This window comes from Adiantum capillus-veneris, chromosome 15, assembly GCF_014529385.1.
Source record: "Adiantum capillus-veneris isolate H3 chromosome 15, ASM1452938v2, whole genome shotgun sequence".
Classification (NCBI taxonomy): domain Eukaryota; kingdom Viridiplantae; phylum Streptophyta; class Polypodiopsida; order Polypodiales; family Pteridaceae; genus Adiantum; species Adiantum capillus-veneris.
In genome coordinates this window covers 39,447,294-39,466,178 of record NC_140945.1, presented here as the reverse complement: position 1 = coordinate 39,466,178, position 18,885 = coordinate 39,447,294, and the positions used below count along the sequence as shown (strand labels likewise).

General features: G+C 46.0%; 1 protein-coding gene across 3 annotated transcripts in view; it reads left to right on the top strand.

The window, feature by feature from the left end:
• The window catches only part of FAS4 (RNA helicase family protein), a 185,634-nt gene that overhangs the window by 134,389 nt on the left and 32,360 nt on the right, over positions 1–18,885 (top strand). For all 3 annotated transcript variants that reach the window (XM_086530283.1, XM_086530282.1, XM_086530284.1), the window contains one exon: positions 10,996–11,109. In XM_086530283.1, coding sequence (XP_086386409.1) covers positions 10,996–11,109 — 114 coding nt within the window. The remainder of the gene's footprint in view (positions 1–10,995; positions 11,110–18,885) is intronic.

Here is an 18,885-nt window from a genome sequence, read left to right as displayed (position 1 = left end):
CCTTTTCAAGTGTGCGACATAATCAGTGATGTTGCATATAGGCTGAAATTGCCTGACAGTTGGAAGATTCACAATGCGTTTCATGTGAGTCTTCTCAGACCCTATGTGGGTGATGTGCCAGAAGATATGCCAGCTGAAGATCAGCCGGAAGTCGAGGAACTTGACGAGATCTTGGTCCCTGAACAGATTTTGGCACACAAAGAAAGGAAAGTGAAAGGCAAGGTTGCTAGGCGTTACTTAGTAAAGTTCAGAAACTATCCACCAATGGATGCTAAGTGGATGGAAGAAGGTGAACTTGCAGAATCACTAACTGTGTTATCACTTTACCTTGAAGCCTTCGATTTGCAACCTACCTTGACCCCTTGAGTTTCAAAGCTACATGGATTGTCAGTGTGACAATGGCTTCTGAAACAAATGATGTATATGGTATTTAAAGTGAGCTCAAATGAAATACCTGTTACATTAATGTTAGAGCTGTATAGATTGTCAGTTTGGCAATTGCTCTTATGGAATGTCCAAAAGTTTGGTTAGTGCTATAGAAGTGAGTATTTCTTGTCAGTTTGTCAAGGATACAGTAGTTGCTTCTATTAAAGAGTACATGTGTAACTGCATTCTTAAACTGTCGGTTTGGGTATGCTCGAAAGTGTTACGGGATCCAACGTGTACTATAAGACAGTGGCAAAATGTGCAGCTACCATTTTGTCATTGGAAAGTTAGTGACTCAAAGCAATGGCACAGTGCGCAGCTACCACTATGTCATTGGGAAAGGGTTCACACGCAGGCAATACATGAGTCAACACGGTGTTGAATACACCAGGGTTTACAATGAGCATGTATGTGTCGTATATGTGTCGACAGGTGTTGAATACATCAGTGTTGACAGTAAGCATGCACGACAAAGATGCAAACGAGGACGTTTGAGATTTCAAGAGGGGGGTATGTCACCAGCGTGTGACAACTATCTATCGTTTTTGTTGATTTCTTTATTATTATCTATTTACTTTCACTTTTTGGAAACACCCCTCGGGAAATCTAACTGCCCTGCATTGCATAGCTAGTGTGGAACTGTTCAGAGGGAGTCCAGGCCTGAGGGCAAGAGAGCACTAAGGTTGGACAAGGACTATGGTTAGCCAAGTGGGTCATTGACTAGCCAAAGTGGAATCCTTTGCTACAGAGGCTACATTTCAGTTCTGGATGTGGCCGCAGTGTACAAAGAGGCTCCGATGACCTAGAAAGATACAATGGCAGCATCTCCTAAAATTTAGGGAACTGCTATTTTGGGACCTGAAAATGTGTTGGCGTCATTACCTCCGGAATGACAAGGGGAACATTTTCTTACTCTGCCGTGAAGTCAACTGAGCAACCGGTTGGGAGATTTTTAGGCGGCAACCCCGAAACGGGAAAATGCTTGTAAATGTGCCAAGTGGCACATTCTGGTGCAGTTTCTAATGCAAGAGAGTTGGTGCTGAATTTGAAGAGAGGAGGGGCTGTTTTGCAAAAATGTCACAGGTTAAGAGCTATGGAGTGCTTGCTTTCCCTCCTATGTACAATGCGGTGCTAGGAGTGATGCCCTGCACACTACGCACTGCCCTCTCTCTCCCCTTTGGCAGTATGTTCTGCCCCACTAGTGGGCTCTTCATTTGACCAATGTACAGTTGTGTGGGTTCATGCGCGATTGCCGAGGCAAGAGCCTCTTGTACAGGTACTGGATTAGCTAGCGGCTAATCCCCCCGCAGGTACAGGTGAATTCGGAGAGGTTTCACGCCAGAAATCTCGTCCGATTCAAAGGGCAAGTAGCCCTACAGGTGCGGGAGCTCGAGGACTTGCTACGGATGCGACCGGCACGCGAAACGGAGCTCGAAACAGTAAATTACAGCCTGCTGTGTATTTTTGCAGGTTTAGGGTTTTGGCCCTAAACGGACCCTAATACCCCGAGGAGGTTCGGGGACGCAAGGGGACCGCTGTACAGGCGATCTGGCACATTTTCGGGGCTGAAAACAGAGAATTCAGCGTGCTGCAGATTCTCGCCAGGTCTTGCAAAGTGCCCGTATGCGTCGGGAAAGTCGGCCAATGCGTGGGAATACTGACTGTGAAGGGTTCTAGTACAGTTATGCTGCCGAAATGAAGCTAGAACAGTCAAAATTCAGCCAAGGTTGTGCGGGGCAGCTTGGAAAGAACCACAGCGTATATTCCCTCTTTTAAACAATAAAGAAATACCGAAAGGGGCGCCTAAATTAGGGGCCAATCTGGTGTCGGTCTTCTCATACAGGTGCATTCTAGCATCTGTATCCCATTCCCCTCTCTTGTGTCACTATAGCGCAGGTATAATAGACGACTTATAATGGGTGAAAGCTAAATCAAGGTTTAAAGTAAAGTCTACCGCCCTTTTTGGATTGAACAGGCCGGTTTCAGCTTCACCTGTTCGAGTGCCCCTTCGCAATCCTTAAGAAATAGGATTCCTTGAATCGTATCTTTCCAAAGATCAAAACCTGTACCATCGAACCCCCTAATCTCAAAGAGGTTCTTCACATCCGAAGAAGATGAGGCCATAGTTGCACGAAATAAGAGGGATAATACGTTGAATTTTTGGGCAAAATGCGCAAAAATCGGAGTATAGCCTCACAGAGATGTGCATTACAGCTCAAATGGTCACATGAGCAATTTGGGGCAAAATAGGTCGATTTGGGCACAAAATTCAATTTCTGAAATTTATACGCAGAAAATTTGAGCGAGCGAATTTGTGCTCGAAAACAACAAATTTAGTTGTATTTAGCCTCAGAAGACATACATAAGGCTAATACACAGCCTTTAGAAGCATGTAAGTGCAAAAGCCCCAATTTGTAGCATCAAAATTGCATGAAATTGAGCCACAAATGGTCATACATCGACAAAATTTGTCAAATGTGGGTAGATTGCATCAATTTGCACTTTCCCCAATGTAACCGCACCATAAAAACTCTTGCAAAAACCTGCGTAAATCTGAAATTTGCTTAAAACACCTGTTTTAGGGCTTGTTGTTCGGCAATTTCAGGGTTTTCGGGTAGCGGGGACTTAGCAAAAGTATTCCCACACCTTAATACATCATTTGCAAAACTTGTATTTTGCTGTCATAACCTGTAATTTCCTGTTTTTGACTTAATTTCAGCCTGTTTTAGGTCAATTTTGGTTGCCGGGAGCTCTCTAGTGTCCGGGGACGAGTCCTTTGGCTGAAATTTTCAGGTTTGGGGACAAACCCTAATCGGGCTCTGATACCAGTTGATGAGCGCGCGGCGGGGTGTGCAAGTGAAAGAGCACGTGAGGAAGTGTTGTGTGTGTGCAGAGAGGGGAGGCGAAGGCCTGCAGAAGAGAAAGCGCTAGCAGAAGAAGGGCACATAAGTTTCTTCAAAGGGGATAAGTGAGTGAGTTGTTTGAAAACTCACTTACCCTTTATTATTTGTATAAGGACCAATTTAATAAGTTAGTGGCCAAGTTCAATGTGAACTTGGCCAAAGGTTAGCAACCTTTTAAACGTATATTAAAGGGGGCCATTTGGGCCTTTAACCCAACATCAGTAACTAATAGAAGGATCTCTTTCTCGGTAAAAAAAAACTCAAAAAGTAAAAAGCCTTTAAAACTCAAAAGCTTCTGGTCCAAAAGCAAAGCCAAAAAGCTGCCAACGTAAATCACGGAAATCCGTACAGCTTGCCACATCATCAGCTGGCGCAAAACGCGGAAATCTCCCTGTTGCCCTTAGTGTTAGGGTTAGGATTTTTGCAGTTTTAGGGTTAGGTTTCCAGAATTAGGGTTTGCAGGTTTTAGGGTTAAGGTTTCCAGGATTAGGGTTTGCAGGTTTTAGGGTTAGGGTTTCCAGAATTAGGGTTTCAGGTTTTAGGATTAGGGTTTCAAGAATTAGGGTTTCAAGAATTAGGGTTTCAGCAGTTAGGGTTTCTAGCAGAAATTAGGGTTTAGGCCCCTCGGCCACATCTGTAAGTTGGCTCCATTCTTTAGGCTTTGACACGTCAGCGGTTTGTTACATCTCCCCCCCCCCCCAAATTTCCTTTCTCCTTAGTGTTTTAGTGTTAATTCTTTGTAACTTTGTAATTTCTGATTTCCATTTTCTGTACTCAGACATGGTATCAGATTCACCAATTGTGACTTTTTGGTCTCATAGGTCAATTTGGCCTTTTGAAGACGTTAATATAACATTTCATCTCTCTCTCTCTCTCTCTCTCTCTCTCTCTCTCTCTCTCTCTCTCTCTCTCTCTCCTCTGCTCCTGTGCCGGCTTGAAACCTTGCTTACTCCGTACTCCCGTCTCTGGCATATTGTGGAGATTCTGTAGCTGGCATGGCTGATCTCAATCCAACTACGGAGGATGCTCACAAAACGTGGCATGGCTGATGTTGCCCGCATGAATTGGGGTATATTTTTCAAAAAAACTTGAAGGTTGTCATGATGGGCCACCTGGTTTGAAGTTTCTTGGAAATACTGATCTTAAATAGTCTCTTTGAGCATATTTAGTCAATACTATACATGATGGAGCTGATGGTTATATTGCCTTGTGGGTGACTACCATGGGTCTATACCTTGCAATTTCCTTTAATTGGGCTTATCCTGGATTCATTTAGGTATATTTTTTAGTCGTATAGCGGACGTGCAGACTTCACATTGTGAGGCTTTCGTTTGAGTTACGACCAGTTGATATTGTGCAAATTCTTTCTATCTCTACCTAGTTCTACACCCACTATTGGGCATTGACAACGTTAGTGGGGATGTTGTGGTATTTAGTCAATGCTATGCATGATGGAGCTGATGGTTATATTGTCTTGTAGGTGACTACCATGGGTCTATACCTTGCACTTTCCTTTAAGGGTGAATCTGGGCTTATCCTGGATTCATCTAGGTATATATGATATCTGCTGTCTGTTCAAAGAACTTGAAAGTTCTTTTTAGGAACACCTGATATAATTTTTATCTAATTTTGGGGAGCACCAGATATAAAATTTAATTTGTTAAGTGAACTCTTTCTGTTATAAGAAATTCTGTAGCGTTGGTCTTTACTTAGATGTACGAATACTGCTTGATTTGCTGCCGTGCGTAGATTTCATGGGAACACCTAATTTTTACTGTTGCTCATTCAGGATGTTCTAAATGGTTTTTCTCCTAGCTATCTATACAGTTAACATATCTGCCCAAATGAAATAAACTGCTATGTCTGATTTCCAGTTTAATGTACCTTAAGCTTGAAGATATATTCTGTAGTTACTAGTATGTGATAGATACTAATCGAAGTATATTGACGCTTTTCTGCGTTCTGTAAAAAATCAGTTACCTTACCAAGTCTGACCTGTTGCAGAGATTCTACCAAGCCTTATTTTTGGCTTACTGTAATATTTGCTTGATTGGTTGAAATGGGAATGTGAACAAAAATTTGTTAAGTATTCCCGCCTTCCCAAAGTTAGTTCTCAAGGGTAGACCCGTCTCTCTTAAGTGGATTTTACCATCCTTAAAAAAGACAATATCTTTTGACAAAGCATCACTAAAATCATCACAATCTCTTCTTACATGGTCTGTACTATCACACCAAATACATCTATTAACAAACCCTTCTTTGGGCTGTTGTCTTTGCCTAGGAAGTGGCCCTGATGGTTGGCCTTTTCTTTCAAGCTTTGCAAGCTTCACCTTCAAGTCACGCATTCCCTTCACAAGCTCATCTAGCATGGACCCATCAAACTTAGGAGCGATAAAAGTAGGCTTTACCATTTTGTCAGAAGTTGAGGTTGAAGGACTTGTAGTGTTTACTACCATCTTGTCCCTTCTTCTTTGTCGTTTGGCAAGCAACGAGACAGCACCTTCAACTTCATTCGAGTCGGTCTTTAGTCCTTGCTCAGCATCTTTATCTTCAAGAAGAAGCTCCAAATTTTCTTGAAACTCTTTACCTGCAGCTTGTAAGAAAAGATCTGTCTTCTCTGCATCTACTGTGGCCCTTTCTGTCCTTGTGAGTTGTGCATAGCGCCGCTCAAATTCCCTAAGTAGCTCTGTTATTGATAGTCCTTGCTTTGGCATGACTACACATTCGAAGAATGTCCTTTTGGTTACTCTCTCAGAGTCCTCTATGAAATATTCTTCCTTTAAAGCTACTTTGAGTTCTTCCTAATTTCTCCCATGCCCATCTTTAATTGCCCTAACATACTCCCTAATTTCTGGAGTAACAACTAGCTCAAAGCTTTGATTATCTCACCTTCTGACACGCGATGCAGCTCTATCTCCTTCACATACTCCCGTAAGTACTTGGTTACATCTTTGCCATTGAATTGATCCATTCTATTGACGACCGCTTGCTGAAATCTCCCTTCTTTCAGTGGGATGTTGTTGTTGCATGAACATTGCAAATGCTTGAAACATTTGCATTGTTGTTGGGTCAAAATGCATACCCTGTTGCTCAACATGATCACCCATGGTTACGCACAAACTCTCACCCTGGCAGTTTCACGTCGGGTTCACCAAAAATATGTCAAGAAGTAGGCGGTCTTGCCAGGAAGGCACCGGGCCTCTTGCTATGAGAGTTTGTGAGGAAGCTCAAGGGTTATGAGAAAGAGCTCAGATGTAGATAACATAGCTTCTAGAGCTAAAGAAGAAATGTAGCTAAAGAAGGCGCTCACTTTTCCTTACAAACACACACGTGATGGAGAGAACTCATGAAAGATAGTCAGAACAAAACAAAAAGGGCGGGGGGGAGGATGAGGAGGAGGGGAACTGTGAAGGGGGAGTGGCTGTCGAGGGTGAAGCGGAGGTGGAGGCTGGCGTAGGGGACTCCTCCTGCTCAAGAGGACCAAAGCGGTTCCCCCGTGGGAACCCAGTACTGCTGAGTAGGCACCTAAGGGCCACTCTGAGTGCCAGGCTATCGTTGTGGCCCCTGGCGTTGACGGCCACGGGCCTGCTGCCACCCCTCCTCCGCTGGAGCCCCAGGCTCGGAGGGTGGCTCTGAATCTGTGCGCTGTGCCGCTAACTGTGGCTGCGGCCCAGCCTTGGTAGGCTGGGGGTGAGGCTGAGGTGCAGGTCGTGGCCTCCTCCGTGGACAGGCCTTCGCTAGGTGGCCCATCTGTCGGCAAATGAAGCACTGGTTCGGGAGGCCCGAGTACTCCACACCCTGTCTAAACCAATCCCCACTCACGCGAGGCAGAAGGATGACCTTCGGAAGCGTGTGGGTATCTCTGACCAAAACTCGAACTGAGGGGATGCCAGCCGCCTTGGCAGCTACTGATGCTGCCGTACGAGGTGTCTCTAGGACAGTCCTAATGGCGGAGCCAATCCTGGAAAGAAGTGGTAGGTACTCCCTCCGTAAACCCGGAAAGCAGACTGAGATGGGGATGTCTGCCTCCTCTACTAGAACATCCGAAGTCGGGTCAAAATCATGTCGCCACTGTGGAAAGTGGGCACGTGATGCTCAGATGGCCAGTGGACTCATAGCTATGACCTTGTTGCCATCTCTGAGGTCTCGAACTCAATCTGATAGTACCCCCGTCCGAGAATCTGGACATCCAAGATCTTGCCCACCCCTGCGAGAAGGTGGGCCTGGAGAAGGTCCCGCAGCTCTCCTCTGCTAGGTCGGGTGACGAGAATCTTGCAAGTGACCGAAGTCGCCTGCAATCGCTCTACCTCTGCGGCAAGGCTCGCTTGCTCTGTCGGCGAGAGAGAGAGTCGAATGGTGGGCTCAGCGGGGTCGGGAGAGGGGGCTTCTGGCGAGTCCCTTTGTGGCGAAGTTGGAGCCTCCATCTGTGTCTACTGCTGTGTCATAAGAAGAGGGCGACGGGTGGACGTCGCAATCAAGTGCAGGAGACACTGCCCCAAAAAATGAAGCAGTGCCGAGGAGGTCGAAATGCAGGGGATGACGGGGAGAAACTGAGGCGGGCGGGAGGACGGGGGGGGGGGGGGGGGGGGGGCAGCGGGTTGGGGAGGGTGGAGTCGCTGGCGGCAGCAGGAGGAGGGGGTGACGGGGGCGGCTCAGGCTGCCAGGCAACGCGGGGGAGGGCAGCGGGGCAGAAGGGCAGGGGGGGGGGGGGGGGGGGAAGATGGCGTGCACAGGTGAAGCAGTAGCAGCGAGCGACAGTTCTTAATTACTTCAACACCTTACAAGCATTCACGAGGGAAATTTCACATAATCAACATTTCACAAACTCATGTGTGCATGGTAACTCAAACGTCTTGGCCATTAAGAAATATACACACATACACCAAAACAAACAACCATCCAAGATTATGTCATAGTAGAATTATTCGTGCCTAGAGGTGCATACACAAGGGTTTACATGTGAGTGTGAGTGCTAGAGCTTGATTGTGTGCATGTTTACAAAAGAGGAGGCCTCTTTTTATAGGCTAAGATAATGATTAGGGAAGAGATTATGAGCAAGAGGGGTTATTACAAAGTATCCTCAATTAGGGGCATTCTCTCAATGAGAGAGCTCCATGTACCTTGCTTGTTGACCAATTTCCTCCTAATTGTCTTCATTCTGACGAGCTTTGTCTCCATGCCACCTTCCGTAGCTGGAGTCAAAGAGCTTCCTTATAATATTTCAGAGAATCTTGATAAAATAAGAGAAAATCTAGCAATAATGGAGAGAAACCTATAAGAAATTACGAATTTTGATGGGAATTAAGGATAGTTAAGGAGTGATTATGAGAGAGGTCTTAGGGTTTTTATGAGCTTGGGAGAGAGGAGAAAGAAGAAGAGAATATATAGAGGCTAATGGCTAATTTGATAGGGATGATCAATGTGAAAAGGGTATGTGTGTGTGTGTGGAGTTGTATAATCATGACTTCTTCCACATGTAGACATATATGCTCCACCATTTTGGCCATATCTCCAAAACCGTAGCTACAAAAATTATTAAAAAAATAGGGGCAAGAAGTTCAGCTCGACGCCTACAACATTGCTGTTAAAATGTTTTTAAATTTCGGAATGGAAAAATCCCACAAAAATACGTGTGTCTTTCTTTCTCAAAAGTCTTTCAGGTGGTCTCCTCTAGACTCCATGTGCAAGCGTTGTGTCCACAAGTGAAGTATGCTTGCATTTGATAATATTTTGTTGACTTTAACTCAATAATGCATGAGAGACTCCGCCCGTTCACTATTGACTCTTATTCTTCACCTATAGTGACGGTCAGGTAGAATCAGCATCCAATGACTTTTTTTGTTTTCATAGAATTTGTTCCTATCTCTCTTTATTTCCAAAATCCAAATGTGTCAAAACCATAGTTATGTATAAAGTATATACATATTATTTTTTTGTGATTTTCATTCATTAGGTCCCTCCTCCTCCGCGAAGCCTTGAAGCCTTTCCATCAAGTGCATACTAAGAGAAAGGTGGACCAAAATTTGAAAAGCGGCCCTCACTTGTTTATATGGATTCATGTGAGAAGTCTATCTTTTCTAAAGAGTTTTTTGGCTTAGTTGATGTCCAACTTTGAAGAGCCCTACCGATTGAACCTGGATGACCTCCACAACTCTATTTCTTTTGTATAGGATCATTGGAATCATGCCTCATTATATTGTGTAGAAATGAATCTAAGATTGAGTCATTTTTGTGCAAATCTCTGTCTTGTTATCTAAAGCCAGTTATTTTTTGGACGTTATGTTCTTTTGTGTATATGAATTAATTTTAATATAGAAACACGCCATAGTTACATGGAACGGGAACGGGGGGCTCCGGGATGTTTCTGGAACAGGGGGCGGTAGAACGAGAACGGGAACAGAGACCGGAACGGTGGCCTTGAGGGAAAGGGAGAGAGAGCCGTGAGGGAGAGGGTGAGGTAGAGCGCTTGAGAGAGAGGGTTTAAAGCCCTTCTTTATATAGGAGAGGATGGAAATAACACTTCCCTAAAAGTTCAAATGACCTGTCCCAAACTGTCATTTTTTAAAACTTTGGCGTTCCGGATTCTGCCGTTCTGTGTTCTGGATGATGCGTTCTGGGAATGGGAGGGCCCCGTTCCGTCCGTTCCCTGTTACTATGCAACACACACGTCCTAAACACAAGGCCCTCCTAGGTAACTGGGTGGACCGGGGACACTGGCTTTTGATTATTTTTGGTCTATAGTCTTTAATTGATCCACTGTCTTTAATTCCTTGTTAGGTTGACAGGTGTTAGGTGGTCTTTCCTTGTCTATAGACTGGGTTCTGCTCACAGCTTTTGTAGTTTTTTGGCTCTGCTTGTTTTAGGTTGCAACCTAATCCAAAGTTACTTACCCATGTGTAATTAATTCGATTCTTCTGATTTTAGGAACATATTACCTTTAAACGGACTTCTCTTGGGAGGAGTATCCATGATCTTGAGCAATATGCAAAAGTTATGGAAAACATCCACGAAAGACTACGTTCGACATCTACACTATTCTCTACTGGCTGACAAAGCCTTGAAACTCCTACCGGAGTACAATCTTCTTCGAAAACATTATCGAATATTATCTATCGAGATTTGCTTCTCTATGGACTTCTTGAGGTGGTACATCTCTTGTAAGTTTCAAACTTGACTATTTTACTCTCATCAACTTGATGAGGCAGTAGGTCCATACTCAATAGGCCTAGTCCCTTAACATTGTGTATGGTGCCTGGGTAAGGGTCACTCACACACTTCGTCACTATGCTTAGCCTGACCTAATGACCTGCTTAGATAGGACTTCCCATATGGCTTGAGAAGAATGCTTATTTGTGCTTTTCCTGAGTTTTATAGATAAACACCATGTATAACTACGTTGTACTCTCTGCTATCGGAGAGTCTGGCTTATGCAGCTAGTGGATTACAGAATTCTTCAATGATTGCTTGGCGTCCTCTGCAGACTGCCCACTGGCCATTCTTCCTAGCTTCTTTTACTTCAGCCAATTCTGTTGATCTATTCTTAAGTTGTGGTGTCAGCTCATTGTTTGTGTACCTCTGTGTCTATCTATATTCTCTGTAAAGTGAATCTTAATTTGTTCCTACAAAGAAATGAATTGACTTGTGGTTATGTCTTTGGCTAATGCAGTCTGACTTTCTGCTAAGAAAGTATTCAGTTATTGTGCTAGATGAGGCACATGAGAGGAGTTTGAATACTGATATACTCATAGGCATGCTATCTCGCGTATTGCCACTTCGCCAGGTAAGAGAAAATTTTCAATTATCTTTATTCCTGTGACCTTCGTTATCCATGTTGCCTCTGACACTACTGGAATTGATTTTTTTAGTTACGTTTAAAAATGCTATTACATGGTGCTTCTGACCAAGCTCATGTGCTTGTTAATTGACAAGAGACTGCCATTAGTATGCTTGCCTACTAACTAATCCAATAGCTTGAAAGAGAGGAAGTTCATGTTTGGAGTAACAAAAAGAGGCGTGGAATGAGCAGATAAACACCAAAGAATATGAAGTCTTTTGCAGGAGCCGAAATGTTCCATCAAAGCAAGGCCTTTCCAAGCAAAAATTTGTTCTAATGAGATTACTGGGAGGGTCAGACCAGCCAGTGATGAAACTCAAGTGAAGTATTTTCAGTGTTTTGAATTGCAAGGGAAGCTTAATAAATGTCTTGTTTCGATCTGACCATGGGTTGATACGCTTTGGTAATAGGGGTCACCACAAAACACATTCTCAGATTGTTGGCATTCTAATATTGTCAAAGTTTCAGCCAATGGTTCAGATGTATCTTTATAATGCTTGGTAGCTACAGTTGCACAGTTTTTGCATCTTCTTTGTTCTTTAACTAGTCAGGTCGTTATGTTGATAAAGAGCCTGTGCTTGGTTTTGATCTGTGCAGATGTTGATAGCTTAGATCACCAAAACAACTGCCTATGGGATATGATCTTTGTGCTGAGGCAGTAACTTGTGTTTATATTATCTCTCTGGGGGAGTAACTTTTAGTCCAACCGGGAAGTTGGGAATCCAGCCCAAGGTTTACCATGTGCACACTAGCTTGTGGTGCCATGTCAACAAGCTTCTGCAACGCAGAGCTGGTGCATAGACTAGGTAAGCTTAGGGGATATGGTAATGGTATCATTGTGAGCCTATTCATCTGACCTGCATCCTTGGAGAGAGCCATTAGAGTGGTCATGACTCCTGTATAACTATCTTTGTACGCATTTGACTGTACAGGATGCAATCCAATGTTGGAGAGATTTTATGGGCATCTGGCTGAATTGGCATATAGCCCAAGACAAGGGTTGGAGTCTCGTATTGGCTGGATTCGTGGAGCATGTGGTGCACGAGGATGTGCATGCACTAACGTTTGTGTTCTGCATGTTTTTAAGAGGTTCCAATTGAAGGTGACCTGACATAGTTATTACAGGATTTTTATTACAAGGTTTTCGATATGGATTTGTCATAACTCTTGGAGGACCCAAGGCACAATTCTTAGCAAGTCTTGGAGTCTCAAAAAGGGGTGTCAATAGAAGAACAAGAAGTATTCTCCTCTCGCTCTTGGAATTGCACGATGTGTCAATCAGGGTAGAACGGTGCACCTTGAGTGTAGAGAAAACATACATTGCATACGCAAGGTCGCATTCGTGGTGCAACTGTGAGAGGGTAGATAGTGCTTCGAATTGAAGGCACCATGTTATGTCCCGCTCTTAGGAGAGGGGATCTAGCCTAGACGTCGTCGCGATGGGCGTCCAGTGTCCGGGCGGACGTAGTGTGAACACGGCAGGTGTGCCCGGCCATTATTATAAAAGTGAGTCCAAGGCCTCATTTGCATGTTATCGACCCCCACTGGTAGAGTGCTAGTGGTTAGCCCACGAGACTAGGAGTGCGCGAGGCCACCTCGAGGAGGTGAGGCCGGGTGGTATGGGACGCCCGGTCTTACAGGTGCACGCCTACGTCCTCAGACGTTGGCCAGCACAGGGGAGCTGTCGGATGGTGGCTATGGTCGGGTGGTTCGTCCGACGCGTGTCTATAGGCGGTCTGTGTAGCCGGGAGATCCACTCCTTGCGTTCGTTTCATGGTATCAGAGCCGGCTTGGCTGCACGATGGAATGTGTGCACACCTATAGACTGGTTCGAGTCGGATAATCATTGTTTCATGTAATTTTTAATGAAATAATTACTCAATTGGTTATTTCCTTCTCATGCCTCCTCATGCGTCTGTATGCAGGTGATATATTGCTGAGTTTTACTGATTTCGTGATGAAAATCAGGCTTTCACTTATTTATTTGCCGATTTTGATTGGCAAATTATTCATTTTGAGTACTCTGTTTTTGCTTCTACTGGTTTTTGTATTAAAACCACACTTAACAGAGGAAAAAAAAGAGAGAGAGCATCGGTCAATCTCTGTAGACTCTTAAGTGAGAGAGAGAGAGAGAGAGAGAGAGAGAGAGAGAATGAAATGAAATGTTATATTAACGTCTTCAAAAGGCCAAAGTGACTATGATACCAGAAAGTTACTATGTGGTGGATCTGATACAAAGTTAGAGTAACAAAATGACAGAATGACAAAATAAAATCTATGGAATCCTAAACTGTTAGGTATGGACTAAGCAGCTAAATAGCTAGCTGGGATAGCTAGATCACAGGAGATCCAGCATCGGTCGCTGGCGGATCTCATCAATCTCCTCCATGGTGAGTAGTCTGACCGGGCGTCGTGCATGTCGAGCCAAAGTGACCCGAATCCTCTGATGCAACCTCCGTCGATGCTGTGTAGTCCTCCGCAGTCGTGGGCGTCTGGATCTCCCCAGCTCAGTCTCTCGGTTGATCAGTATGCCTCTGTTGTAAAGCGACGAGCTCTGCTGTGGTAGTAACTCCTCCGGGTGTCCAGTGGCAGCTCTAAAGAAGTCTGTGATCTGTCTCTGAGATTGGCTAGCCTCTCCTCTCATCAGGCTCTCTCTGTGTCTGCGCAGCTCGAGCAAAAACAAACCCAGGCATCTCTGATCCTCGTACTGCATGACTGTAGAGAATGGTCCAAAGCCCTCTCTGAACAAGCAATGGAAGCGGCCTCGTATCTCGTAGTAGACGGGGCAGTGGCATGTGTAGTGCAACTGTATCTCAGGCTCGATGTCACACAGGGGGCATGTCCTGGCCTCTGCTGATACTCCGCTGTATCTCCCAGTCACGATCCGCAGCTAGTGTGAAGATGTGTGTATCTGGCCAATAGCACATCGTATCCCATGAGACAAGTGGGTGTCCATGTATCTGGGCCTTGTCACAAAACCATCCTCTGTAAGCTGGAGGAGATGCTCTCTGTAGAAAGCCATCTTCATGCCCAACTCCTGTGCTGGTTGTATCCATGTCCTCTTGGTGTCTAGCTGAGTCAAGTCTGCGAATGAGCCTGGATCTCGGACTGTGTAAGAGTCAAAGAGGGCGCATCCGGTGAGTATTGGAAGGGAGGCAATTTGTCTATGTTGAACCCATGCGCCTGAAACTATGATGTCATCTCCCCATACCAGCATGCTATATCTCCCTGCATGGCTAACTATCGAGAGGACTCAAGTGCAAGGCGTGCATATCTGTCTCTAGGAAGTTCCCACATGCGGTGTATGAAGGAGACAGATCAAGTGAGCGCCTCAACCACCAGTGGGGGGGCAGCTAGCTCTGCTCGTACAATAGCACGTGGTACTGAAGCCTTGGCTCTAATGAGCCGCGAGATCATAGAGACGAGAGGGTTCTCCATGTCCCCCCATCCATCACTGCGGCCTGTCCTCCCGTGATGATCCAGTGAAGGTCCCCAAATCTCAGCTCTATAAAGCAATGCAGAAGCCATCAAAGTGTCAAAGAGCCAAAGCTTCGTCCGAGGCTCCTGAAACTGAACCTGTGAACACATCCAAGGTAAGTGTAAGCATTTGTATACTGGCCCACTAAAAACCACTAAAATGTTGGCCCACTAAAAACCACTCAAAGGTAAGTGTAAGCATTTGTATACTCCACCTTCTCCTGGCCGTATGTGAAGGCGGGCGCTGACCTCCTGATCCACTGTGGGGTGGTATTAAATACCATGACCTTGGTTTTACCAAGGTTGACGGACAAACCACTTTCCTAGGCAAACCTATGCAAAAACCATCCAAGTGACGTTGCATCCCCTCCGGAGAGTCGGAGATCAACACAATATCATCAGCATATAACAATAGTGGAATCCATGTCCCTGCCAACTGTGCACCTCTATCACCATCTCTCTCAGTGTAGTTAGAAACCTCATCTACATACATATCAAATAGAGTAGGAGGGAGCGGGCATCCCTGCTTCACCCCAATAGTGGAGTAAACCGGTGTGGATAGACCCTCTATGGTGCATACATGCCCCACTACTGACCTGTATAATGCCATGACCCCCCAAATGAGCTCTGTGGGTACTCCCATCTGCTGTAATCTGCGCATCAATCTAGCTTTGGGCACTGTGTCAAATGCTTTGCGGAAATGCACAAAGCTACAATAGATCCATCTCCCACGCGATCTGCCCTCCTCAATGATGGCTTTGAGTGTCAAGATATGGTCAAGAGTAGAAAAACCTCTCCTGAAACCTGCCTGCCCGGCTCTACGTATCCCCTCCCTCTCTGCCCATCTACTCAACTGCTGCTCAAGAATAGATGCATACAACCGTGCCAATGTGTGTCCAATCATGATAGTGCGATAGTTCCCAGGCTCCATAGGGTCTCTCGACTTGAAGGTAGGAACAATAGTAGATAGGCTTCAAGTATCAGGCAAGCCCTCACACATGGCACGGTTAAACATAACTGCTAGAAGCTCTGCTAGTAAATCTCTGGCATGCATGAAATGCTCAGCCACTAAGCCATGATGATCATATGCTCTCCCAGTCCTCATCCTGTCAATGGCCTTCCTCACCATCTCAGCGGGTGAAAAAAGCACATGTGTGTGGGCATGGATCGGGGGGTCCGGAAGGGGGGGATTGCTCAGGAACTGTGTACAGAGATGATGCATACTAGCCCCAGGCCTCTATAGAAGTGATGGCAGGGGGGGGGGGGAGTGCTCATGAAAGAGCCTCCATGCCTAACGTGAGTCCTAACTCAAGAATAGCTGGTATAGATCCTGCTCTAGGCGAGCCAAAAATGCCCTCGTCTTCCGCCGCACTAGGCGTGGGAAGTCAGTCTGTGACTGCCTGTGAGTGATGTCCCCCAAAATCACCTCCCTCTGAAGTCTAGTCTAGTGTCCCAGCATTCCTCATCATACCAACTGTTTTGGGGCATGCTCCCCGAACGACGTCTCTGCTCAGGCTGGGTATGTGGGTATGCCTCTGCTGCTGCATCATGTAGTGTCTGTGTCAGTATAGTAGTAAGCTCCTCCACACACACACACACACACACAGAGAGAGAGAGAGAGAGAGAGAGAGAGAGAGAGAGAGAGAGAGAGAGAGAGAGAAATTTACCTCTCTTTGCTTGCGCAGTTTGAGGTAGCAGGGGAGAGCGGGTGAGAGGATGCGCTGTTGCTCCACGTTGGCTCCAAATTGGCACGTCTTTTGCGTGCTGGGCACGAGCAGGCACGTGTAGTTGTTTCCCGCTTTCTCTCCACGCGGCATCCATACAGCAAAGCAGCGCTCGATTTTTTTTTAAGGCCTGCGTTGGAGTTTTACCCTAGCACTTAATTTATTAAGTGCCCTTTATTAAAACATGCCAAAGTGACTTTTAAGTGTGGGCACGGGCACTTTGATTTTTTTAAGGAGTTAGAATGAAACCTGCAGGTTATTACAAAAAACGTACAAGGACTTAAAAGTTTGCACAGAATCCACTTTTAAGCTCTCTGCTTCTCTCCCGAGCCTTCTCTCTCTCACCTGCTTGCATTCCTGCGCTCCGCTTCCGCTGTCACCTGCTTGCCTTCAGACGCATACGCGTTCGCGCGGCGCTCTTCGGAGTTCAACTTTTCGCGACCGAAAAGTGTAGAAAAGGCCCAGTTTCGCGCGTGAAACTTCTAGTTTTTCATGCGCGTTGTCATGGATTCCTCTAGCTCGGATGTGCAACGTGATGACGCGCCGGGTAATGTTCAAATTCCGTTTACGCATGCTCTCTATACATGGATTACAAGTACTTTCCAGAGTTTTGATCAACGTGTTATTGCTCTGGTGGACAAAGGATGTACCCTTCGGACTGCACACTTCACTTGGGCCTAGGCGGGACAGTCTCTCCTTTCACGCTTGTCTAGAGATCGTTTGGATGCGGATTACTTTCCATCCAAACCGGCTTCAAAGATAGCGAGGTTGGCTACTGTGGCATCATCTGTTTTCTCCCACTGACTCCATGAGGATCATCCCATGGAATGTGCATGGATTAGGAGGACCCCGTTTCAGCGTCAGAGGGGTCAAGCCTTGTGGGTGGTGAGATTGACATTCTTATGCTACAGGAGCATCATCTTTGTGAGAGCCGCATTCGACGCTGTGGTCAGATTTTGCGTGGTTGCTATGAGACGTTTTTGTCAGCTGCTTTTAGACCTCGAGCCATTTAGGGTGGGGTATGTATGGCCATTGCGGACTCTCTGCAGCAGGCCATTGTGGGCAGGGATTGGTGCCAGGTAGGACATTGTAGAGTCTCTGCCGCAGGCAAAGCAATGTTGCATTGGGGGAGACTTCAACATGTTTGAGGACCCAGGTGACAGGATTGGAGGTAGCCATACTACCGTGCATGGAGATGAGTTGGCAACTTGGGAGAGGTTATGTATGACTGCGGGTGTCAGATGTGTGGCAACATTCTAGCCTTGTGAGGCCACCTGACAACCTGGCCTTATCTCGTTCGGTGGACCGTAGAGTGGGAGGAGTGAATCTATCTCGGATAGATCGCTTCTACACTAGTGATCACTTCTGTGACTTGGGTGGGAATGTTGGCATTTTGGCTGGGACTTTTTCGGACCATGCACCAGTGATCCTCACAGTGACTGATAGGCAGAAGAGGGGGAGCACGATGCTACGCATCCTTGAGAGGGTCTTGCTGGACTCGCAGCATCCAGACAGTCCTTGGTTGCAGGAGTAGTTGCAGCAAGCTTGCCAGGAGCTTGCCAGCACAGACGAGAGGTGCCATGAGTTTGCTTTCCATCGACAAGCATCTCAGTGGACCCAGGTGGGTGACAGTGACAGGGGCTTTCTTTGAGACCGTGGGATCCCTACATACGCATGCTAAGGTCAGCCAGTTGAGGAGGCCCGACGGGTCAGTTGCTTTAGAGTGTGAGGACATGCGAGCAGTTGCTACTGACGTTTACCCTCACCTACTTTTAGCAGAGCCTCAGTTAGAGAGTCACGATGCATGCAGAGAGCAGGTTTGGGCACACATCCCTTGTCTTGTGGCTGAGGAGATGCGCCAGAGGCTTGAGCTGCCTCTTCAGCTAGAGGAGCTTCATGTGGCCCTCGGGGAACTTCCCCGTGATAGCTGTCCAGGAGAGGATGGTTTAACTCCCAGTTTTTTCTTAGAGTATTGGGACTTGCTTGGCTCAAATCTCTGTAGCGCTTTTCAATACATCCTGCACACAGGAGAGATGGATGACAGCATGAGTGAGGGTATGATCTACCTCATTCCCAAGGAGGGTGGCTCCTTGGATGAGATTCGACAGTGGTGGCCCACTATCATCCATTACTCAGCCTACATAATTCTTGCCAAGGCTCTAAGTTTGAGGATTCAGCCACTTCTTGAGATCATTATACATGGGACACAAACTGGTTTTGTCAGGAAGCGTAGTATCCTTGACAACATTTTTACGTTCTAGGAGGCTTCTACCCTCGCTCGCCTTCGTGGTGAGGATCTGGTGATATTGCTTGTCGATTTTGAGAAGGCCTATGATAGAGTTGACTGGGACTTTTTGGAGGGCACTCTATGCAGGATAGGCTTCTCAGATGCTTGGATTAGAGGTGTGTCAGCTTAGTATAGACGGGCCCACCGTCAGGTACTTTTGGCAGGTGGTAGAGGAGATCACTTCATGCTCACACGTTCGGTCAGACAGGGCTCCCTTACTCTTTCTGTTCTATG